Source organism: Myxocyprinus asiaticus, chromosome 2, assembly GCF_019703515.2.
Source record: "Myxocyprinus asiaticus isolate MX2 ecotype Aquarium Trade chromosome 2, UBuf_Myxa_2, whole genome shotgun sequence".
NCBI classification, from domain to species: domain Eukaryota; kingdom Metazoa; phylum Chordata; class Actinopteri; order Cypriniformes; family Catostomidae; genus Myxocyprinus; species Myxocyprinus asiaticus.
In genome coordinates, this window is record NC_059345.1 from 19,770,405 (window position 1) to 19,796,350 (window position 25,946).

The 25,946-nt window shown below is 35.8% G+C and overlaps 2 protein-coding genes across 12 annotated transcripts; both read left to right on the forward strand.

Moving 5' to 3' along the window:
* Nucleotides 1–2,549: 2,549 nt before the first annotated feature.
* On the forward strand, nt 2,550–11,198 carry LOC127414360 (uncharacterized). 11 transcript variants are annotated; one of them, XM_051652351.1, is made up of 5 exons: nt 2,550–2,688; nt 7,557–7,870; nt 8,789–8,943; nt 9,037–9,243; nt 9,721–11,195. In XM_051652351.1, the coding sequence occupies exons 2-5, from the start codon at nt 7,804–7,806 to the stop codon at nt 10,006–10,008; spliced, it is 717 nt and encodes a 238-aa protein (XP_051508311.1). In that variant the 5' UTR covers nt 2,550–2,688; nt 7,557–7,803; the 3' UTR covers nt 10,009–11,195. The 11 variants fall into 11 exon arrangements, 10 of the variants coding, with proteins under 10 accessions (XP_051508311.1, XP_051508370.1, XP_051508355.1 ...); XR_007892784.1 differs by lacking the exon at nt 7,557–7,870 and having other exon boundaries at nt 2,592–2,688; nt 9,721–10,271; nt 10,514–11,198; XM_051652410.1 differs by lacking the exon at nt 7,557–7,870 and having other exon boundaries at nt 2,592–2,688; nt 9,037–9,238; nt 9,721–9,815; nt 10,514–11,197.
* A 6,483-nt stretch (nt 11,199–17,681) lies between these two features.
* Nucleotides 17,682–25,343, forward strand: cd68 (CD68 molecule). The gene is made up of 6 exons (XM_051652294.1): nt 17,682–17,880; nt 18,893–19,245; nt 19,442–19,561; nt 21,284–21,353; nt 22,614–22,784; nt 24,384–25,343. Exons 1-6 carry the CDS (start codon nt 17,832–17,834, stop codon nt 24,521–24,523), a joined length of 903 nt encoding a protein of 300 aa, XP_051508254.1. The 5' UTR covers nt 17,682–17,831; the 3' UTR covers nt 24,524–25,343.
* Nucleotides 25,344–25,946: the final 603 nt, after the last annotated feature.

Consider the following 25,946-nt stretch of genomic DNA (forward strand, 5'->3'; position numbering starts at 1 on the left):
TGGTGCTACAGATGGGCTACTGGATGCAGGTGAGAGAGGTGGATTCTGGGAATGTGCTCTACATGTAGGGGTCTTTGGATGTTCCTGTGGTAAGTGCCTCACTGTAACCTTTTTTTTTTTTTTTTAAAGGAGGGATGAGTCAAAATGATTTTTTTGTGGAAAATCAACATTATGCCACAAATATTCAATTAAGCAAATGACCAGTAATCAGTCCACTAATTTCTTTTCTCTCCCTTACTAAGTTCCTGTTAGGTGTTTGATCCCGTGGGCTTCCTGTTCGCTGTTGTTTTTGGTAACGATTGCCCTTGAGTTTGAGCCCATTCACAAAGATCACTCCATATTGGTCTCTCACCACTCTGTTAAAGACTCTTCTCTTCGCCTACAGGTTATTCATATTTTTATGTGCGAGCACTTTAAAGATGAATTCATCCTCAAAATAGTTTATCAAATAATATCAGTATTTTTAAATAAGACAGTACATGTGCAGTTGCCAGCCATGTTTGAAAACAATGCTGCTGTTCCTGGACTGATTTCCATTATCTGGTCATACAGTAACCTATTATATTATTTAAGAGGCAGCTTCTCACCCGGCCTGAGTGTGTGCGCGCGCGCATTACTGGCTACCTCATGAAGGTTTTGTGTAACTAACTTAAAATGAAGAAATGAGGATCCTTTCCAAGGAACTATTTCTTTCATTTCATCGCATGATTAAAAGGGCAGGATGGATTATCCAGGAGAGGTGATTGGAGTAACACACACACGGTCTGTCATGGTGGGGACTTTCCATTGACTTCTGTGGTTTTTATACTAAGCTAATGAAACATTTTATCCCTTAACACTATACTTACTGAATTTGCACTTTTAGATTTTAATTAAAACATGATATAGGATTTCAGATTTCACCCACACGTGTTAACTAGTTAAATAGATAGGCTAGTAATATGAAACTGAGTTTGTCATTATAATCACAGTAGTTGTCAGTTAACACAGGAGCTCATGATACGTTGAACTGTAGTGCTCATATGGAAGACATAAGCCTCTCTTAATTTACTGTTTCCTCTCAACTGTCTGTTAATAGAAAGTGGCAAAAAAGCTAAACGAGAGACTATCCATGTGTGCACTGTAAAAAGTCTAATTTTAACAGTAAAAGACTGTAAAAATGCTACAGAAATAAAACATTAATTGATTAGAGTATTAACTGTAAAACTGTAAAAAAATATATATATATTTTAAGACAATACAGTCGTTTACAATAAAATTTGGTAAAAATTACATTTAGATGTAAAAAAGTGTGACTTTCCTGTATAATGGTAAAAATGTACATTGTTTAACAAGAGTACATGTACATTTTACAGTAAATTGTTAAAAATTACAGTAAAAAAAGAAAAAAAGAATCTGTGTTCCCAGAATTTCCTGCGTGGCCCATTACATTTCATTATATTTTAAGGGAATAGTTATGTTTCTTATTTTTTAATCAGTTATGTACATTGGGGTGTTCTGTTTTATATTTAATGAAGTGAAGTTAATGTTAACTGCATTATTTAAATTTCACATGGTGTTTAGCAGTGTATCAGTCAGCCGATATTAGCCTTTTACTGATATATCGGTATCGGCGTATATTTTACTGATATGAAAACTTTTTCAGAACATAATGCAGAAAACAATGCTTTAGAATTGGTGTCATAGCGTAGTTTGTCCAGCAAAGTACTGATGTTTATATTATTTTATTTATTCTTTATTTAAATGGTCAGCAATTGACTTATACTAACAGTACGGATGTTTATTTAGCTATTTATTGTATTTTTTTTATTCTTCATTTTCTCAGTGTTCATTTCTAGAATTTGTTGACAATGTATAATGTCAAATGTTCTTTGATAAAAATGTTTAAGAAAGCAGCCTTCCGAGTACCTTTGCATAGTCATATCGGTGCAAAATAGGTGAAAAATCCACATAGAAAAGGTCTGTTTTCATTCCAGCTCAAAACTTAGCTATATCGGTGAATTTTCCCTCTCTAAAAATCGGTATTAAATCCCATATCGGTCGGGCTCTAGTGTTTAATGTTTGTGTGAGTGACCCCGAGCACTGTCTCTACATGTTTATTGGTCATTGCTCCAGGAAGAGCCACTATTGGTGAACTTCATGTCATCATGTGCCCTTTTGTAATTACTAAAGTGATTAATACCTTAAAGTAACAAGCAGATTTTTACAGTTTCCAGGGATTCTGCAGGTTCGAAGGAAAGAAATTTAAGACCACTTTCGCAATAAAAAAAAAAAAAAAAAAACAATAAAATAAACTCTTCATTAGCTGGTAAATACAAAACCACTAATGCTACTTTGATGACTCTGGACATGTTTTTTATATTTTGTGCATTTGTGTTTTTTTTTAAAGAAGTTAATACAACATTAAAACTCTAAATGAATTCATTAAGAATGCATGTAGCCTATATTGTGACCATTCTCTTTAGTCACTTGCTTTCCAGCAAGACGTGACGCAATAGACCAATGCTTTGGCAATGTCACCGGTTATGTAAAACACAGAAGTGGCAAAACCCATGCGTAAAAAGTCATCTTTTATCACATTTCATTGTTGAAAAATGATTCCAAGTGCTCTCGTTGACTGCTGCGGCCTCAAGCCATCAGAGCTGACTGGACTGAGGAGATCATTTCAACTCAACTTCACAGCAAAATGTATAGTGAACATGATTACATGTTTGTTATTAACTCATTTCATTATAGTACTTTTATCACTAAGAATGTTTGTATTTATGATGGTTTTGTGTCATACTTTAATCATCTAATCTGTCAAATCTAACGCAACAATCAGTGGGCTTTCTGCCACCACACTGCACATGTGCTGACATTTTGTAAACAAGAGGATTGGTCTAAAGACCTTATTCACAGGAGCACCATGTTTGATTTTTAATGGGAATGGAAATGAAGCTGTGAGGGATAGACTTACAAACTCTTCAATGGCACACATGGTATAAATCTGTAAAAAGTACCTATATCACATCTGATTTTCCACAACTAATGTTGTCTGGAGTTTTGTCTACTGAGTGTCCTTGAAAAGATTTATCCAAAGTTTTGTCTGCAGAATGATCCAAAAACACTTTAAACTTCAGTACAGCCCATTGAAGAGACTGTACGTCTATCCCTCACAGCCTTGTTGTCATTCTCGTCAAATTAAATATGGTGCTGCTGTGAAAAAGGTCTAGCATGTGCTGAAGAACATTGATATTTTTTTTTTCTTGGCAGATACCTTTAATAAATACTTCAACAGGTAGTTAAAGGGCAGTTCATTTAAAAATCTGTCATCTCTGCTCACCCTTGAGTCTGTATGAATTTCTCTGCTGTGGAACAAAAAAAAGGAGATGTGCAGTTCCTGGCCTAAACGTTTAGTCTCATTCACTGTCACTGCATCTTTTTATCATTCAATGTAAATGAATGGTGATTGAAACTACCTAATATCTCCTTTTGATATCCACTGAAATAAGTCATACAGGTTTGCAACAGCATGAAGGTAAGTGATTACAATTTTCATTTGTGTGCCAGTTCTTGTAAAAATAGGATATTTTTTTTTTTTTTTTACAGTGTGCAGTTCCTAACTATACCTTGAAAAGTACAGTAAAATGAAAATGTTTAGTATTTTATGTATTACAGTTGGTCATATGTTTGTGTGTCAGTTTATGTAATTACTGTCTATGCTGCCGTTTTACATGAGACGTCTATAAACAAAAGCTACAGTAGTGAAGTGAAAGTGAAGTAATATGAAAGGCAACCAAGCTGGTTTGTGTTAATTTGTTGAGTTGCTGTGGTAACGAAGACACTGACAGACTGTTAACAGACCTCAGAGGCAGTACTGCAACAATGAGGGTCTGAATGAAACTTGCGTTCATATTATTTCTTGGTTATTTTTCCTTTGATTTTCATTGTTAGGGATGGAGGAAAAGCTGCAGTATTTAATGCTAAGTGTAACCCTCTAGTAACAAGGTAGCTTTATAGTACTCACAATTTATGACAGGATACCTGGGAGCTCAGCTTTTGATGATGATCTGACTGGTTTTACTCTGTAATATTATGAAATAATTAAAATTAAATTAAATTGGTGCAGTGCCTCCATTCAAGAAAAACTTCTGTAAGAGTTTTAGAAAAACACTAATATCTTCTTTAGGTGTGTCTGATTTATATTAAAAAACTTTAACTATACCCCTTAAATCACACATTAGAACACAATATCTTCAGTGCTCAACACGTTAATTAATACAAAATAAAATGCACTTATTTATAAATCCTCATACTTTGTAGATATTCAATTCAATTCAAACATTTCAGTCAACAATGACTCACATGAATTACCATACACCTTCCATTAACATGAATCAAATTCAGTGAATCAGTTCCCTGAATCCCCGAATCACTCAACAGAACAAAACTCTTAAATGACTCAAGTGTTCAAATGAATCAAATGGGCAATTGAATCAAATGTCCATACAAATCACTTACTCAAATATACAAAATAACCCATAATTCAGAGTTTATATTGAGCTCAAGTGCTTATTTACTCTTCTTCATTGGGGCCCATAGGAAAATTCTCTCTTGTAAAATAGTTTATGATCAACTTACGATCCAACAGCAATGTTTGACTCAATTTTCACGCACCTGGTGATTGATGCAACAAGATGAATCTTTGAGATTAAGTTAACTCACATGACCTTTGCGGCACTGATCATCCTTTTGCGAAAGCACAATGAAGAGTCTCAGAAGTGATGAGTAATGATGAGAGAAAGGGAAATAACTGCCACTTGCTGTCTTTCAAGCTGTCCATCGGCCTACCGGAAACTCTTCACAGCCGTAGCGATTCGTCATCCGTAATCAAACGTATATGGAAAAATGAACTCACACGGGAAGTTTTTTAGGGTTCACAGCAATTTCTGATTCGTCCATTACATGCAATCAATCGTGTCCATAACATTTGATTAGTTAGAAGTTTCCAGAACAAAGAAATCTAATTAATATGCAATGTATATATTCAAACATACACAATTTCAAAAATGACACATAAACAAAATCCCATTAGAGCAAACTAAAGTTGAAAATACTGAGTGGGCTACATAAGGGTGGAGTTGTGTCATCCACTTTGATAGCACAGCACACTGCAGCATCTATACAAGCTGTAGAAATTAGCTCTTTACTGCTATTTTGCAGGTAATATTAAACGTTGACAACGCACAGCCACACAAGGCACACATGATTGTATTTTAAGAAGAAGAGGGAAGAGAGGGACAGATAGAAAGAAAGAAAGAAAGAGAGAAAAGATAGATTAGTTAGAGGCCCAAAGCCTATAGACTTATTCATAGCAGCGCCATCTTTGATTTTTGATGGGAATGACAACGAGGCTGTGAGGGATAGACTTCATTCTCTTCAATGGGTTGTACTGTAGTTTAAAGTGTTTTTGGATCCTTCAGCAGACAAAACATTGAAAAAACATAATTCCAAGAACATTCAATACACAAAAAAACTCACAACATGAGTTATGGAAAATCAGATGTGATCTAGGAGCTTTTTACAGCTTTATACCATGTGTGCCATAGAAGAGACAGTTAAGACCCGAACATACTCTACGCAAGTACGTGAATGTAGACCCACCTCGCTACATAAGCTCGATTTCATGCGTCGTTGTGTTGTGAAATGTGTCAGCGCTCAATTCATAACACAACGCAAGTTCATTCTCAGCGTTGCCACAAGGGGCACTAGAACGGATTTTCTTCTTTCAATCAACAACTGTCATGGCGGTCTCGGGCAGCAATTTGAGTTGAATCTTTTCTAAAAATATACACAACATTTTGTCCCCCGTCCATTCAAATGATCTTGTTTTTGCTCTGTGTCTCTCCCCACTCCTCAAATATGGACTCATCTACCACATCTGGGCTGCATCCAAAAACGTGGCAGCTGACTTGCTGCCTAATCAGTTAATGGCTTAACTGACAGCTGTTTTGAATGAATGAAACTCTTAAGGAACTGGTCTCCGAATAGTTTGAAAAGCACCTTATTTTCATCCTGGAAAATTTTCATTATTTTCATTCTCCTGGTTTCGGACATGGATCTATAAAATACTGGTTTCAGACGCAGCACCGGTTTCGTAGTCACGCCAAAAAAATCTATCGCCTTCTTGTGGTCTGAGGTTTGTAACCACCAGAGCAATGCAAGAGCACACGTAATGTATGTACAACGGGACCACACGTTGGCCAAGTGCTCGTGTCTGCGTTTGCGTACTTGCGTGAAGTATGTTTTGGCCTTAATGTATGTACAACGGGACCACGCATTGGCCATGTGTTGGCCAAGCGCTCGCGTCTGCGTTTGCGTACTTGCGTGAAGTATGTTTCAGCCTTTATCCCTCACAGCCTCGTTGTCATTCCCATTAAAAATCAAAGATGGCGCTAGCGTGAATAAGGTCTATTAAAGGCCTTGTGTGGGTTTGTTTACATTTGAATTTTTGACAATTGTAGTTTGAATAGTCTTGGCCCATCTGAACATTCCGTCTATAAGATTTTTCAGATTTTTGATAATCCGCTGTGGGAATCCGCTTTCTCAAGCCAACATAATGAGGGAGAGTCTTCCGTTATATAGTTATGGTTACAGTGTTGTTCACATCTTGTTTATAATCTTGTCCCATGGTATAATTTGAAATGTACATACAGAAGATACCTGCTGTATTAAAGGATTTTACATGCCCATACTTATTTGTTTTATACATCTTGATGTTGTACTTGTACTTTACAATATCTTGAAAAAAATCCACAAATTTTAAACTTTAAACTATTTGATGTTTTTTTTTGGGGGGGGGGGGGGTTGGTATGCCTTTTCTACATTGGCTTAGAAGTTATTGACAGTGAAGTGAAGACTACATTTCCCAGGTCACCATTGCTGGGTGAGGTTCCCACACTGTGGCCTTTTGCCCCACCTCTCAGAGCACCACCACATAGATTATTTCTTGGAACCTTGAGACTGAAGACCATAAACACATTGCACGGTGTCCTGGCCTGGTGGATACTGGTTAGTCAACAAACCTGTTGATAAACCTGTGCACAGATATCCTAGGTACAAAGTCCACTGAAAACGTACACATGGCCAGTCCATCAGCAGTTTATAGTTGTAAATATAATGAGCTTGTTTCTGTAGATAATTTAAATCTAATTGCCTCAATTGATGCTATTAAACTATAGACAACATCCAATGATGTTTTATCATGGTAAGTGGTGCAAGGGTCCTCTTGGCAATATATTTTGTGATAAAGTTTTAAAAGATATAGCTACACACCTGAATGCCATGAATTTCAAGATGTAGTTCATCCAAAAATGAAAATTTTATCATCATTTGCTCACCCTCATGTTGTTCCATACCTGTATGACATTCTTTCTTCCGTGGAACACAAAATAAGATGTTAGAATGGAAGTCACCATTCACTTTCTTTGTATGGAAAAAAGATGCAATGAAAGTGAATGGTGACTAAGGCTAACATTCTGCCTAATTTTTTTCTCTCTTTTTATATTCCACAGATGACAAAGTCATAAGGGTCTGGAACAGCATCAGCATCCCTATCATAAATCAGTGCAAAAAATCATGCAGATACGGGTCAGAAGTTTCAGTTAATGTTCACATCAACCATCAGAAAAAAAAAAGTGATCTCAGTGATTTCAACTGTGGCATAATTGTTGGTGCCAGATGGGCTGGTTTGAGTATTTCTGTAACTGCTGATCTCCTGGGATTTTCACACACCTTGTTGATGAGAGAGGTCAACAGAGAATGGCCAGACTTGTTCGAGATGACAAAAAAGGCTATGGTAACTCAGATAACCCTCTGTATAATTGTGGTGAGCAGAATGGCATCTCAGAATGCACAACATGTCGAACCTTGAGACGGATTGGCTACAACAGCAGGTCGGGCACTTTATTAGGACATTAGTGTTCCTAAAAAAGTGCTCAGTGAATGTATATAAAGAACTTTGTTACTCAAAATATGATATAAACAGTTTGTAATATAACTATTTTTATTTCACTTCCTGGATATGTTAAAGACATTACTGGTGTATGACCTTCTAAAAAAGAGGTACATTAAGAAACAGACTGATCTGTTCATCGTACCCTGTCCTCAGCAAGACTATCGCCTCTTGGAAAGTGAAATACTGTTGGGCCTGTCAGAAACACGGAATGAACTGTGCAATATTTTGTTACTTCCTCAGGAAATAGAAACAGAAAATTACCATATTGCTTAGTCCAGTTTGAGTAATAAATATGAGGTTGCATGGATATGGTAAGGTGACTGTTATTTAAATGTTACGTTTGAATGCTTCTGTATATTCTGAAGGGATCATCTGATATTATGGAATCTGGACTCTGGTTATATTAAAGGATGTATCAAGACATCCTACAAAGAGTCCTTGCTCAGCATGGTTAAAAATTCCCAGATTATGGCCACCAATGAGAAGACAGGTATTAAAATAGTACACAAGCCTAAATCATGAAGCGTTAGCTTGCTAATACATTTAGTGAACAGACTATTTTTTATATGGTAAATAAGCATATACCTCCATATCTTGTGCGAACTAAAACAAGCCGTCCTCAAAGGTCAAGTATGTATTTCCATGCCACTATCTGCACGAAACAGAATTGAAAAATTATTTCCAGACAGGTTTCTGAAACAGTCAGTTGTCTCTGCACACTGACATAGAAGGCAATTTAGAACAATCAAAAAATGAAACATTTCACCTTTAAATTTTGAACTTGTGAAGGCCTGATGATGCCATGGGACAAGCGCACTGAGACCCAGACTGCAAAGAGGAGGCGACAGAATCGTGAGATGAAGAGAGAAAGAGATGAACAACAATGCTTTGAAAGAGAAAAGTTCAACTCCATAGATCAATATCTTCTCAGTGGAGATGAGCAGGTATTGAGTAATTGAATTGATTTGAAGAGACTCTCACTCCTTGCTGATACTGTCTTTGAATCTGTCTTCCTCTCTGCCTCGCCTCTTCTTCAGGTGATCATATGCTCATACTTCGCCCATCATCTCAACATCTTCAGTGTGGTTTCTGAAGAGCACTTGCACACCCTTGAGGACCGTTGGGCCCCCTTGAGCCTCCGTACTGCAGCGCTCACTCACACTGTAGTGTACTTGATTTTATCCAACTACAATGAGGCCCAACATGTTCTGTACCTCACTCTCTGGGACACGCAAAAAGGCAGGGTACGCTAATATTTGGGACTAAACTGTTATAGCTGAAAGGCTTTGTTTGGAAAATTTTCATAAATCGTTATATTGTTACATGTTTTTTTTTTTTTTACCCTAAGATGGAAAAAATGCATTTTGACTGGAAAATAAGTATATATTGTCAAATTTCAGTACTTTCAAAATCTGCGATTAATCGCGATTAACTACAAAAATGTACGTGATTAATAGCAATAATAAAAAAAATCAACTGACAGCACTACTATTTTTGCAACTCTGATGATGCTATCAGTGCTGAAATTACACACTTCAGCTTTAAGTAATATGTAACATTTAGAATAATTTTCTCTTTCATCAAAATAAAGTGGACACATTGCTAACTTTAATTTCAGTAGTTACAGTAAAAAAATTATCATTTCACAAAGATGTTATTCATGTCAGAGCAGCTCATTCTTGTATATATTCTTAATGCAGAATTTATCTTTGTATTTAAAGGTGCGGAAGAGATTGAAAAATTTACTTGGAATCTGTTGCATCGCTATTAGCGAAGATGCCTGTCGAGTAGTTTTCGGCATTGCAGGATTTAACAAGTATGTGACAGTCCAGCTTCAATGGTCAAGACCTGCTAATTCAGCCTTCATCCTTAAAGGACTAGTGACATTAATGAAAATCTGTCATTGTTTACTCACCCTAATGTCAATCCAAACCCTTATAACTTATGCACTTATACTTATATATGCTTATATACATAAGCACTTTTGGTGCGCACCCAGGTACGTTTGATGTAAAATTTCGATTCGTTTGGATGATGTGAATGCTGTTTTCCAAACTCGGGTGCTCACCCGCAAACCATTCCCGAGTCGGCTCGAAAAGGTGCAGCTTGTACTCATGTTGATGACCTAATCGGACTGTGGTTTGGACCCAAATAATATGATGTCACCAGAGATCAGTGGGGGAGGGGGAGAAAATGAACTTGGCCAAGCAATCGAACCAAGTTTGAAATAGCCTGTCAAGCTTGTTAAAGGACAAAAAAAATGTATTATCAGGTACAGTAAACCTTTGGGCATGCCTGTGCTGGTTTGCCCTAGATTATATCAATTGGATCTAGGTCGAGAAAAAGATTTAAAGTCTATACTTTAAAGTTCAGTGTGAGATTTGGTAGTGATCACGTAGGATAAGGCCTTTACCTCTGCAAAATTGGATTAAACCTTTGTCCCATGTTAGGTTTGGATTAAGACGGCTTTAATAGAATGTAACTTTTTAATACTTTTAATAATTTCTTCAACAGATGAGGTGAGCATGTGGGACCTGGATGTAGGAACAATGTTGCCTGTCTTCACACCTGACTCCAAGATCCAAACTGTGGGCGAATTCCAAACGGAAGTGAGCATCCCTATGCCCTACTCCCTCCGAAGGGCTGAGCCCTTGAAGTGGGAACTCTGAAGGGAGCGATGCACTCGCGTCTTATGTATGGCCATTTGGAACACCCTTGATGAAGGGAGTAATGAAACACATACGTCACTTGCATTTTATCTTTGCCCGAATTGTTACCATGACGATGCAGCACAGCTGTTCTAACAACAGGAATCTCTTATTTATTGCTGTTAATTTGTTGTTGCAAATAAATCTACTTTTATAATAGTTTTTTTTTTTCTTCAGACATTGCCTTTTGTGTCTTATTTAAAATTGCTTACTGTTGCTGTTTTAACAATAATAATTGTAACACATATGTACATAAATGTATATAAAATACATGAATGAACATTTCCCACTGAAAGTTATTTGGTGCACGATAGGTCTTAATAATAAATAAATAATAATAAACCACAGGGTTTAGACTAGCCTACAGTAAAAAAAAAAAACTGGCCCTGTTTTTTGAGTGTCTCTCTGCTTATGGCTGTCTACTATGAGGATGAATGTAAACTGTGGAGGAGGAGACGTATCTGTTATAAAAGGGCTATAGCCCTTGCCCAAGCATTCGAACATATAATATGTTCCGACTGACAACCTTTCATTAAAATATATCCCGAGGACATGCCTCCCAGGGGTCACGTGATCATAAGCGGTAAAATTACTTCCTCGAAGTGACCATCGCATGTACCCTTCGCTAATGGCCTTGAGGAAGGGCCCTTTGTGGAGGGCTTGAGTTGCTCACTTTCATTTGTAACACCTCTTTGTGTGGTATCCCCTTCCCACAGTGCCCTTCAAGGGCACAAACACACCGTTTGGAATTCGCCCCATATCTGTTCTCAGACCGGACAACAGTACCCTGGTTTTGGGTTTCAGTGACATGCCAAACCTAATTACCATAGCAGGACAAGCACAAAATCCAGCACTGCTCATGGAGAGCACCTGTTTGGGGAATCCAGCAGTACTGAAGAAGAAAATGAAGAAACCAACAATAATCGATAAGAAGACCACTGGACAGAGACACATAAAATAGCTATATAGTCTTTGTGAAAAAATAACTCACCCTAAATGAAAATATTTTACAGCAGTGGCGGGCCGTGCATTTTAAGTCTAGGCCTTCAGTGTGATTCATGCCATTAAGAAAACACAGTTTCACAATGAATAAGACACCCTATGCCTTTGGGCATCATACATTATGTCGCAGATAATTAGTAATACCAACATTTTGACATTTTAAAAACACGTCCACGCATGAAAGCCAGAACTTGAAACGACAATAATTCTCAAGCAAGCCTAATTTTAACTGCAGCATGACTGTTTTGTGAAATCATAATTTTTCATATGAATCTACCAAGGAGGTCTATAATACCTGGAAAAATCTATCTAATAATAATTGCGATTTAAATATTGCTTGCAATAAATTTCATTTTGTCAGGGTACACGGTTATGCTGCGTTCCATTCAAGTTGGATGTGGGATATTCCTACTTGATATTTCCGACCATAAATGCATTCCATTCCCTGGTATTCGGAAGATGATGTTTAAGGAAACAAAACTGCAATGTTCCCGTTAGCTTAGCAAGTGTTTGACTCTCATTAGAGATGTCTCCTAGCAACCCAACTGAAACAATGCTGCAGTGCTAGCATTTGTGCTACAGGTGTACGATTATCAAAAGAGATTATAATGTTTTATACACCTGTTTCTGCAGGTGTTTGTTAAACAAGCTTTAATATCATGTAATGTGGAAACGAACTCATTTATCGATATTACTTAATAAAGTGAATGTTTATCACTACTTTGTATATATCCCTGAGTGTCGACATGTTTATGTGACATCATGCACCTGCATCTCTGCGAAATCGGAGTTGAGAATTTCTTCACGAGCATACAAGTTGTAATTCTGACTTCAAGATGCATTCCATTGCACTTTTCCTAGTAGAAAGTTGTAAAATTCGACTTTTCGAGTTGAATGGAGCATAGCACTACTTTTCAAAACTTGATCCGACTCTGAATGCTCAAGCAGCCTAATTTACACTTAGAAAATTCCTGATGATGCTATAACAATGCAAAAAGCACTTACCAATTTGCTTGAAGTGAAAATCAGTCCTGTTTAATTAATCAATCGCACGATCATGCAAAACATCTTAGGTTTTTAAATACATAAGGATCTCTTTCTCAACGGTGATACCAGCAGTGATGACAGCCGACTCGTCAGCAAGCTCTCGCGCTCTTTGCTTTCAAATTACGTACGTCACTTAAAGCGTGATTGCGTCACTCAAGGCCAGCTAGAAGGCCTCGACTGGGACATATCCTAAGATCACACCCACCAAGAACAAATAAATCAATCTGACTGGCTGATGAATCTGACAATCTGACTTTAGTTGCCCATTCATTTGCACTGTTGAGGGATTCTGTAGAAATTCTGAAGGCCTGAGGGGGTGGAGCTCAAACTCACGTGCTGCTTCGGGCATGCGATTTGTGAAACAGTTGTCACACTTTGCTTGTAAGCATCAAGGAATAAATTCTGACTGGATAAACTTTTCGTTTTTCTCTATTTGTTTGTAGATTAATTAAGAGTGGAAAGTGATTAAAAATACATAGGCAAAAAGGTGATTGAGAATGAAAGATGAAAAATATTTATTTATTTGGCATGTTAGGCTAGTAGAGAAGGCTTTGCTGGCCCTGAGAATTCATCACTGCCTTACAGTATGTATGGTGAAGATGGGTAAATTGGCACAGTTAAGCTTGATTCCTGTTGTATCGATTTGTATTTCATTAAATCATTAATCTATGGGAAGTAAACAATTTACTTGGTGGTTTAAAATTGACGATTTTACATCAGGATGTGTGGCAGTGCTCATCCATGACCACCGGTGGAAAAACCAATGGTAAAGAAAAAAATAGAAATCTGAGGCAAAACTTTTTAAGGTGATAAAGTAAAAGTAGACTAAATGTTTGTAAATGTTACATATGATGATTTATGATGTGAAAGTAATATAAGAAAATATAAAAAATAATCCCATATAATTTGTAGGTAATTGTTCCTCTGTCCCACTTTGTAAATACTGCCTGAAAAAAAAATCTGAGATTTGGTAAAAAGGGGGTCTTCAAAGGTTCTTCCCAGTTTTGAGTTCCCATTTTTGGTTTTGACTAAAGTAGGAGACATCCTAATCATTCTAAAAAGGTATAATGCCATGTTATGTGACATTTGGATCATTATTAAAAGTGCCAAGAAATGTAAAATTTCCAAAGTGTCCCACTTTGCCAATATTCACCCTATATCCTTCGCGTTCGCAAAGTACAAAATGCAGTGTTGTAAATGTATACTAAATATTTGTAAAATTGGAAATATAAAAAAGTTTGCTGCATTTACGTGGTCAAAGAAGGTCGAAACGAGTCATAACAGGTCTGTGAAAAGTGGTCCATTGATCTGAGCCCCAATAATAACAGTATACATGAGGAAATTTTAGTTGGACATTTGGAAAAGAGCAGTAAGTCTTGATCAGAAATGCAACATAAGTCAGCATTTCCAATACTTGTTTTTCCACATACTAAGAAATTACCTCATGACTCATATACGCCTTCCCTTATATGAGTCATGAGATCAAGAGGTTATACTATAGCAACAGGTCTCAGCAACCCTGTGTCATCATTTGTAATAATTTCTATATCTATATACTTAGACTTTATGTAGCCTATATATTAACAGGACAGGGCGTAATCACATGTCCCTCCAGTTTTTTTTTTTGTTTTTTTGTGTACAGTAAGACATGCTTGAACAGCCTTCTGTAACTGTAAACCATGAAGAGCGCGAGGCACTTTTTCACTTCCTGCCTTCTTGTCACATGAATGCTGACCAAAACAATAACTTCCTCCTTAGTTAGTAATTTGTAAGGAGTTTTAACAGTTATATAAGCATTATGCAGACAAATAAAAATGCATCCATGACATTGCTTTAAATCTTTTTTAGCTTTGAAATATACAGATTTTCTTTCCAAAGTTTCTTTAAAAAAAGAAATTATAATACGTGCATGGGGACATTAGTTTTTTTTCAACTGCTTACATTTTCAAAACGTTGCCTCTTGTTTTTCAAAACTCTACACAAATCAAAGAATTGCACACACTTAATGCCTCACATCTCTTGCAAAATGAAGCACTGCATTCAAAATATCACAAACACATCTCAAAAGCAAACATTTGTCTTACGTTGCAAACACCTTTGCCATATAATATTTTTGGATATATCATACAGTTATTCAAAACCTAAAGCTCTTCTTTCATGAGCTCCTATGTACATTTCTGTACAAGATTGAAAGTAATTGGCAGAGAGATGTTGAAAAATTCACGGTAAACACGAAAGCAAGATTGAAACCAAACTAATTTATTTTTTTTACTGTAAGCATTTGTGGTCGTGAATACAGTATTACACAGTACGAAAGAAAATACATCAACCATGTGTAGTTGGACAGAAATCAAACAATTTTGAAAAAGGTGATTATTCCAAAGGAATGGTGTGTGTGTGTGTGTGTGTGTGTGTGTGTGTGTGTGTGTGTGTGTGTGTTGGTGGGCGAGATGGTTGGGTGTATCTAGGCTCAATCTCTCCTCCGGGCTGGGTCCGGCCACAATACTTCATCCACGTCACATGCTATGTTCTCTCTTGCCAGACACTGTGGAAAGAACCTCCATGTATGGCGTATCCAACCTTGGATGGAGGCAGCGTCAGAGTCTCCACATGCCTCCTCCATTGCCTGGAGAAGTGTCATGTTGACATAGGGATGACGATCATACACGTTCCAGTGCCATGTGGACAAAAATTCCTCAATAGGGTTTAGAAATGGTGAATATGGAGGCAGGTAGACAACAGAAAAATGGGGATGAGTAACAAACCAGTTTTGGAACTTATGGGTGCGATGAAAGCTGACATTATTCCAGATGATGACAAATCTTGCCTGGTCTTCATTCTGCAGACCTTGAACAAGCATATCATGAACAGCATCCAGAAAACATATATGATATATGATGTGATCAGTGTTATAGGGGCCAAGTGTGGCATGATGGACACCATTCTGTGTAATTGCAGCACACATTGTAATGTTTCCACCACGTTATCCAGGGACACTGACAATGGCCCTTTGTCTAATGACATTTCTCCCCCTTCTTCTGGTTTTGCTGAGATTGAAGCCCACCTCATCCACATAAATGTATTCATGGAAGATGGCATGGGCATTCATCACCAAAATTCTCTGTAAAAGACAAAAGAATATGTAGATCAGTACATGCACAACCCAATAGCCTGACTTGATAGGTGCAAGTCTGATATATTGGAGAAAGTGTTGTATGCATACATCCACAAAGTCATGTCGAAGGTTCTTGACTCTGTCACAGTTCCTTTCAAATGGGACCCTGTACAGCTGTTTCATTCTCAGTTGATTTTTCTGGAGGACACGATGTATTGTTGAGGGGCTCACAGCATTTATGTTAGCCAAAACTGTGGCATCATTAAGGATATGATTGTGTATTTGACGAATTGTTATAGCATTATTGGCCAAAACCAAATTTACGATAGCGGTCTCTTGCTCTTAAGTGAACATGTGACCTCGCCTTTCCACTCTGTAGAAGATTCAAGAACAGGGTGAGTGTGTGCCATAAACTAACATAATGTATACTATTTTATACAATATAGTCAGAATGTCTTCTTACAGTCAGCTGTACTGTTGTACAGTATGATAACCCACCAGACTGACCAATCAGGCAGTGCACTGCAGTAAATGGATGCATGGGTGCTAAAATATATGTATTATAGTATACCGTATGTTATGCTGAAATAGCTATTATGTGTACATTAGAACATGTGTACATTACAGTAGATTGTTACATACCTGTTCTCATTTCTAAAGGTTCGAATTATACCCACCACTGTATATCGACTCAAATTAGGCTGGACTCGCTGTCCTGCCTCTCTCATTGTTAAACCGTGGTTGATCACATGATCAATGACAGTAGCCCTAATCTCATTAGAGACCACTCTTCTTATTCCTGGTCTTTGTCCTCCTCCTCTTCCCCGCCCGACTCGTCCTCTTCCTCCTCTTTCTCCCCTTCCAACTCCTCCTCTTGCTCCTCTTTGTACTCCTCCTCTAATTCAAACTCTGCCTCATCCTCTGACTCTCCCTCCAACTCCCCTTACTCTGTCTGCATTGTTTGCATCCATTATTCAAAACCTATAACTTGACATTTGGCCTATTTATAGGCCCATTCTAAAGCCATGAATACTTGATGTTAAGCAATGAGTGTTTGCACATGTGAGGAGTTAGTGTGAGGCACTAATGAATTAGTGTGGCATTTTGATTGGTTGTGTTTGAAAAAGAAAATCAAGATACTTCCTGTTAGATATTTGTGTGTTACATAGAGAATTGTGTGTTGTGTTTTGCAAAAAGTGTTTTATGAAATTGAAAACTAAGTCGAAGGCCGAGAATCAGTGTATGGTTTTGCAGATTTGGTGTGTGGTTCTGGTGTTTGAGTGTCAGGTTTCAGAAATTGTGTGACAAGTAAGGATTTTGTGTGTAAGCAGTTGAAAAAAAACTGTAACTCGGCTCCAGCATAACTGAAGTACAAATCTCATGAAATCAAACAAAGGGCTTCATCTAGAGAACTAGAGATAAAAGAATGTTGTTGAAAATATCTCGCGAAAGATTTCCAAATGTTCCAACAAAAAACACAGACACAAACACAAAATCCCCACGCGTCATTTTCGTTTTCAATAAAGCGTGACAGCTTGTTCACCTTAGGGACGTTCACGCTAAACAAATAAAAGATAAACGCAGAACAAAGAATATAACAGAGCAAAAGTGCCTCGAGACGCTTTTTAAACAGATTAAATTATTTTCAGCTTAACACGACGTCTAAAAGTCGTTGAAAAAACATAGAGACCCGGCGCAAACAGACGAAAAATACGTTTGGTGTGAACGACCCCTTATTGCAGTCGTGGGACGCTGGCAAAAGCGCTAAATGAACTGTGATTGGGCACTCGCTCAAAGTGGTGTGGACAGGTTCAGCTTCCTTTATCAGTACAGTGCTTTCGTTTCAGACGAATAAACGAGAGTGCGCCAGCATTTCAACATCAGACATTTGGGCCGTTTTACAACTAACAATCAAGCGAGTTTCTGAAGACTGTGTCAGCTTAACGGAATAAAGGCGAAAATGAGAAACGAATTGTTATTATTGAGTGCACTTCTCATTGCTGCAACAGGTAATGTAGTAATATTTAGTATTTCCAATAGCATGTTGTGTGTTGTGGCGATATGGTACCAAATGTTATATCACGGTAATTTGATACATATTATGGTACTAAAGGATTACCATATTCACTGTTATTTACATGGTTCTCTCAAGTAATACCATGTCCAAAAAATACATAATGCAAAATAAGATATCAAACTGATGTAGAATTGTCAGCAATAAGGAAGTGATAAAACTGTGGTGCAACATCGAATAGCCTAATCTAACAAACTGTAAAAATGTGTTCTAGCTAGATTTTATTGATGATAATAATGTTTATTTTTTTATTTTATTTTTTATTTATTTTTTATTAAAAAAAAAAAAAAAGGGTTAAGAAATAATTTTACTTTTTCAACTGAACTTTCGGGGTTTCTCTGGTTTCGTTTTCCCTGCTAGACCTGAATAGGACGCTATGAAGAGAAAATACTCGGTGACAAATCAGCACGCAGATTGTGCACTGCTAGTATCTAGGTCATCACATAAGCCGTAGAAGAAAATTGAAAATTGCCCTTTCTGACAAGTTTATAGTCCAAAATGTAATTGGCGAGTGAGACTGAGGTAATATTTAATGATCCTAATTTCTAAAATGGGCAGAGCGCAATTCAAGAGAACGTAAGTGCACTATTTTTGACTAACCTACTGATAAAGGAACAGGAGAAACTTTCATATAAGAAGAAGAAGCAAAAAGAGTGACAGTCACTTTGTCAGCAGTTACATTTAGTGGCCTAAACTAACGATCATCACTTGCAAACGGTTGGAATATCACATTTCCCTATTGGGAAATCCTGACTTGTGTGTGCGTGTGACTTCGCGTGCCAATGAGGAAGTGAATGTAAATGGCATCACATTAATTAAATAAAGAGTCTTTCTGTATTTATACTTCATTTACTTAACAAATGGTGGCCACTGTTTACATAATTTTTTTTTTTTTTTTTTTTTTTCACATTTATGCAATCACATTCTCTCTGCATCTTTCTCCTCAGCTCTCACCTCAGGTGATTATGGTCAAAGTGCTACAGCAAGCCATGTGCATTCAACCACAGTCCATTCTAACATCACCGGAACTACAGCCAGCCCAAACACAACAACTCACAGCCCAAACACAACAACTCACAGCCCAAACACAACAACTCACAGCCCAAACACAACAACTCACAGCCCAAACACAACAACCCACAGCCCAAACACAACAACCCACAGCCCAAAAACAACAACTGCGCCACCTGCTCCAACTCCTTCAGCCAAACTCACAGTTGGGAATTATAACTTAAGTGACAGTGGCAAACTGTGTTTTCTGGCTAAAGTAGCAATGCAGATCCGTGTGAACAGCAGCAAGGTAAGATGTTTTCTAGGCTGTTTTCTGTTGCAGGAACTTTGGCCTGTATCCAAAACTGACTGCCTCTTATTTTATGTAAAGCACTTGAATAACCGACAGACAGGCCTTCTTTTTCCTAAAACATACTATATGTCCAAAATTGTTGCCTTTTATAAACATATTACCTTTCATTCGGAATCATTTGTTTTTTCTCTAGGTTAATGGCACATTCATTGTTCAAGAACACAAAACCAATGTCAGCGGGAGCTGTGGTGAAAAAGTGACGGATATCTTTCTCTCTTTCAATGAGGGCCAAATTGCCCTGAAATTTAGAAATGTAAGTCTGTTTCTGGATTTTGAAAAATATCCGAACTCTAAACAATGTGTTCATGCATGATGGGTTTTGATAAAAAAAAAAAAATATATATATATATATATATATATACATAAACATTAACTAAACTACATAAAATATAACACAGAACACCCCAATGTACATAACAGATATTAAAAATAAGAAGAAACATAACTATTCCCATAAAATATAATGAAATGAACTAGGTCACGCAGGGAATTCTGGGAACGTTGGATTATTGGTTTTTACCGTAATTTAAAAAATAATTTACCATAAAAAGTACATGTACTCTCTTGTTAAACATAATATAAATGTTTACTGTTAATTATACAGAAAATCATAATTTTACATTTAAAAAATATATCTTTTTACAAAATTTTACCATTAAATTACATGTATTATACAGAGGCCCCAACAAAGTTAAAAAATTTGCAAAAAAGTGCGAAGTGCAGCAGCAAAACGTTTTCGGGTTTACCCCTAAATACCTTTGAGCACACACCTGCAATCATTTATAGTACAAGTCTTTACCGTAAACATTCTAATATTAAGAATGTAACTGGTTCAAACGTCAAAAGTCAAGACACATCGTTATATACATTCCAAGAAACATTGCTTGTATCTATAAATAAAAACATATTACATTTTAGGATCAAATATACATTATTTCCCAATGATATAAAAAAGAAAACTTTGTACATTTATATAGAAAGAAATTTCGTACAGCCCCATTGTTTCTGTTTTTCATCCATTAATTGTTGGTCTAGACTATGGTATATAAATATACACATACACATGTACACAAAAATCAACTTTGTACAGTTCTGTATATTAAGAAAAAATCAATTTAATAATTTAACATTTCAATCTACAAAAAACATTTAAATCTACAAAAAACAACCCAAAGAGAGATATTCATTCATTCCCAGAGGATACATTGAATTCAAATAAAAAAATCCATCTACATTATCTCTGTAAGAGTCTACATTCAATATTCCCTCCTCTATGGTGACATCTACTCTGTTTAATCACTAGAAAGTTCAATTTCAGGTAAACCTGAAAACATTTTGCTGCTGCACTTCGCACTTTTTGCACTTTTTTTTTTTACTCTGATGTGGCCTCTGTATAAATAAATTGATGTGAGATTTAGCCCATTTTTGAGTGCAGATTCATAATTTCTTCTCCATGAGCAATAACAGTAACATTTTCATGTAGCTTTCAGTACACCCGGACTTTGTGTGGTTTAAAAAAAAAAAAATAAATAACGGGAATTTTGAAACTTCGGAGGAAGTATAAAAGAGGAGGAAGTATAAAAATATTTATCTGCCTGATAAAACCTGAGCCACATCCCAGCATTTGACCTATAAGCATACAGCACAATGATATGGTGACCCATATCTTGTCAATATGCTGCATTTATGTAGATAGTGCTTGTTACTTATTAAGCGGACTGGTTAATTGATGTATAGTTGTGCACCATATTATATGCAGTTCAGGTTGTTTTTTCAGATTGATTGGTTCATTAATTTGTTCCATTTGTCCTGGTTTTCAAACATGCATTTAAACAACATTTTCATTTCTTTTGACAATGCTGTGTGATTGTTAGTAACATTCTGAGTCACATGTCACAAGAGTCACATGATTGGAAATGTAATTGTGTTTTTCTTTAACATGCTAATGGTGGTGATTTTTCTTTGGATTTTCCAGAATGAGACATCAAAAATGGTCTATGTTGAGACTTTGGAGTACGACTTGACCTATGCTTTCAAATATGGAGGTAAATTTCCTACACCATTTGCCTTGTAAAACAACCTCAGCAACACACATCCTCAATTTATTTTTAGGATTTCGGACTCTTTACCTTTGTTGTTACACTATTTTTGCATTAGTTGTTGGTCTGACTGTTAGTTTTTATAATCTATTAATTGGGTTTATGGGACTATGACTTTCTTTCACAATAGAAGATAGAAATGGTCTAAAGACAGAATTCAGAAGCAAATACACTGTTTCTACTTTATGACTTAGGGATATAAATTTCATGCAGCATCTTGTTAATAATAATTTGGGTCTGATTAAATCGGCTTTAGTGTTACATTTTGCATCCTTTAAAATGCAAGATTTTAATAGCCAAGCTTAAACACACACACACACACACACACACACACGCACATACATATATTTAAGCCATGCAGGTCAACCAGTTTGGCAACACATGCAAATGTCACATGCTGTTTAGGAAGAACAGTATTGTGTAAGTATTGTTGTTATTCTATTCTATAGTTACAGTAAATTGCTTGCTTTGAAAATAATTGAGATTGTTGTTAGGTTAAGGATTACATTGAGATTAAGGATAGGGTGAGCCTTTAAGGAATATTCTGGGTTCAATACAAGTTGATTACCATAAAAATGTATTTTGACTTGCCCCTCCTTTTAAAAAAAAAAAAGCAAAAATCTGTGTTACAGCGAGGCACTTACAATGGAAATGAATGGGGCCAATCAGTTTAAAACATTTTAATACTCGCTGTTTCAAAAGTATTACCATAAAACACAAACAATATGTGTGTTAACATGATTTTAGTGGGATAAAATCGCTTGCTGATCTTTACTGTGTAAAGTCATAGCCAGTTTTACAATTTCTATGACAATTTAATGTCAATAAACCCTAAAACGACTGTAAAAATTACAATTTACAACTTTAAAGCTCAAATAATACACAAGTTTCAACAGAAGAATTAATGTAAGTGCTTTTATAAAATTATAAGCTTCACATTTCTGCCTTAATTAAACCCTCCAAAAATTGGCCTCATTCAATTCCATTGTAAGTGCCTCACTGTAAACTTAATTTTTGCTTTTTTTAAAGAAAGGATGAGTCAAAATAATTTTTTGTGATAATCTAGATTATGCCAAAAAGGCTTTCGAATGAACCCGGAATATTACTTTAAAACTATTTTCATATTTAATCAATTTTATCACATATGTTGTGCACATCCCCACCAACACTAATTGCTAATGATATTAAAACTATTTTCCTTTTTAGTGTCAAGCAATTTCAGTGGGAAGAATGAATCTCTTTGGCTGTTTGCCGCGGCTGAGGGTCATTCATACTCCTGCAAAGCTCAGCCAGTGTACATGGGAGGTGGTGTGCATCTGGATCTCTCCAGTTTAAGGATTCAGGCCTACAATATAAAGAACAATGACTTCGGAACTCGTAAGTATGGAGTCCTCAGCTGAGCCTTTCTTGTTAGTGTGGTGAATTACAAGTAATTACCGGTACCTTTGAATTACCCTCTAATTTATGCTAAATACTTGAGAAGACCTACAGTATGTATTTTCACATGTATTTGTAATGTAGTTAGGGCATGGTACGTTTCGTATACGGCAATAAAAGTATGGTTGTTCATATTTTACGACATTGAAAAATATAATTTAATAGATACATTCGTATAATCACATTCTGCATTACCATAGTCATATACTTCTTCATAATTAACATTTTATAATAATGTTGTAATCATTAACATGAGTTAACATAAACTAACAATAAACAATATTTTACAGCACTTAATAGTCTTGATTAATGTTAATTTCAACATATTCATTTTAAAACTAAAATCTGTAGGCCTATGTGTTAACATTAGTTAAAGCATTATAAACTAATAATGAACAGCTATACTTTCATAAATTAACATAAAGCAATATTAATTTACATTTATTCATTTATTCTTTTATCCATAGCAACTTACAAAAGAGTAATAATACAACATAAGCAATTCAATTTAAGGAGACAGTAGTACAAAAAGTGCTGCAATACAAAATTTCAACTACATCGGAAAAATACTATCCAAGACAGATTAGAGTGCAACAAGAATATTTTGTTAATTGTTAGTTCCTAAAAATGAATGATACCTAATGCATATACTAATGTTAACAAATTATTGTAAAGTGTAACCAATTAAACAAAGCAGAATGAAATGTGAGTTACTAATGAAATAATGAAACAATGAATAATAGAACTGTTAGTGATATTATAATAATTATAATCTGGTAGATGGAAGTTTAAAATACTATATTGGGTAGAATACTTGTGAAATGTAAAAAATAAAAAAATAAAATTTTAATCAGTAACATAACATTTTACCCTTTTTTAGGTAATCTAATCTGATTAATGTTGGATTACTGGAAAATCTCATTTTAAAATTATTAAGTACTAATTTATTCTCCATCACACACTTTCATTAAACACTTGTAAACATGAAATCAAACAACTTGTTAACGTAATCGATATGTAATCGTGTAATCCAAAAAAAGTAACTGCAATCTGTATTTACTGGTTTTAATCTGAAAACGTAATCCAGATTACATGAAGTCCATTCCTACCCAACACTGGCAATTGAACTGTACTGGACTTTACTGCCTTTTTTAAGGTATATAACGTCTTTGCAGCGCCGTGCCTACCTGTTCATAAACATTGTAGCAAAAATGTTGTAGCATTGTAAGGGAACTGGTTAAACTGGTTAGCTTTCAAAAGTTGTGAAAATTAAAACATTATTTGTAAAGCAACAATAAAAGTGCAGTTGTTTCTGCAACTTTGGCAACCTGTTTATCTATTAGGTATTATGTATATCTACTACACAAGTAAATGATAAATACCTTGCAAGTTATTATTATTATTATTAATATTTATCTCATTAGAACCTACAAATGGCCTCAGAAGTGTTCAGGGAAACCAAAGTTTTTGCCATTACTTACAATGAGATATAAGTTCATAAGAGCTTATAAGTGTTCTGTTTGTGTGTTTGTACGACAGCTGATCTGTGCAAGGCTGATCAACCTAACTACCGGGTTCCCATCGCTGTGGGCATTATCCTCATCATCCTCATCGTTATTGTAGTCATTGCTTATCTTGTCAGCAGGAAACGGAGGGCTGATGGGTATCAGTCTCTATAAAGGCCCGCAAACCCTTACTTATGTGAAGTACGACAAGCAATTCCAGTTTACAGGAATGGTTATGCTTTAATGTATGTCTTAAGTGAATGTTACATATGTACTGATGAACAGGGATGACCTAGGATTTGTCCAAGCAAAGTTTACTAAATGAAATGCAGACATGCCACTTCCTAACAAAAGCTGCTGTTGCCATCAAGATTTGTACATCACAATAAGATCATAATACAACCAGACAATGAAAGGCTACCTTAGTACATACCATATTTAGCTCACCTTCATGAATTAATCACCTTTTTTAAGAACCTAAAGTAATCACATGTTAAACCGATATGACAAATGGATGTTAATTATCAACTGTTGCTTAAATGTAAGTGTAAGTGACCTTTTCTGTGAGCGCTCTTAACTGCCTTTTGAACATCTTGTGTATTTTCTATCCTGACAGGCCAAACAATATTAATCTGATAAATATGTGCATTAGTCTTTCCAAAGAGGCTGTAAAACATGCAGCAAAAATCAATAGGGCTAAATTAAAGGGAAGTTTTATCTTGTGTAAGGTGCATACATTGTACTTTGCAATTAATAATAAAAAGAGTTTTTTTAAGCAGGTGCAACCCTGTTTTCATTGTGCGATAAGTATACTTTTGCTCTTTTTTCATTAATATTTTTTTCTGTTTTTAAACTGAAGAGCTTTACTGTCCTGTATATTAATCTGATGTTGTAACTGAAGCTGAGCCTTACAATACAAAATGCACTGAATAAAGGGATTAATATGCAAATGTATAATTTTGTTTACAGCTAATAAAATCTTTAAGAAACACCATCATTAAAGGTTTTTATTTATTTAGGAGCAAAAATAAACAATGCATTGCCATGGTAATGCATGTTTAAATTCCACATCAGACATTTTAGATGTCTTCATTAGCATGCTAATTACATTTACATTTAATCATTTAGCAGATGCTTTTAGAGCAACTTATATTGCATTCAAGGTATACATTTTATCAGCAGGAGAGTTCCCTGGGAATAAAACCTCTGTGAATGGAAAAAAAAAAAAAAAAAATGCTTAAATTGTAATTTTCACAACACATGTTTGGTTTGTGATTATGTAAAAAATAGCATTGCTTTGCACTCGAAGAGTGTTAGGTGATTCATATACTGCACCTTTCTAAATAGGCTAATGTTCATCCAAAAATGAAAATTCTCTCATCATTTACTCACCCTCATGCCTTCCCATGTGTATGACATTCTTTCTTTTGCAGAACAGAAACAAAGGTTTTTAGAAAAAATATCTCAGCTCTGCTGGTCCTCACAATGCAAGTAAATGGTGGCCAGAACTTTGAAGATCGAAAAAGTGCATAAAGGCAGCATAAATGTAATACATAAGACTCCATTGGTTAAATCCTTGTATTCAAAAGTGATATGA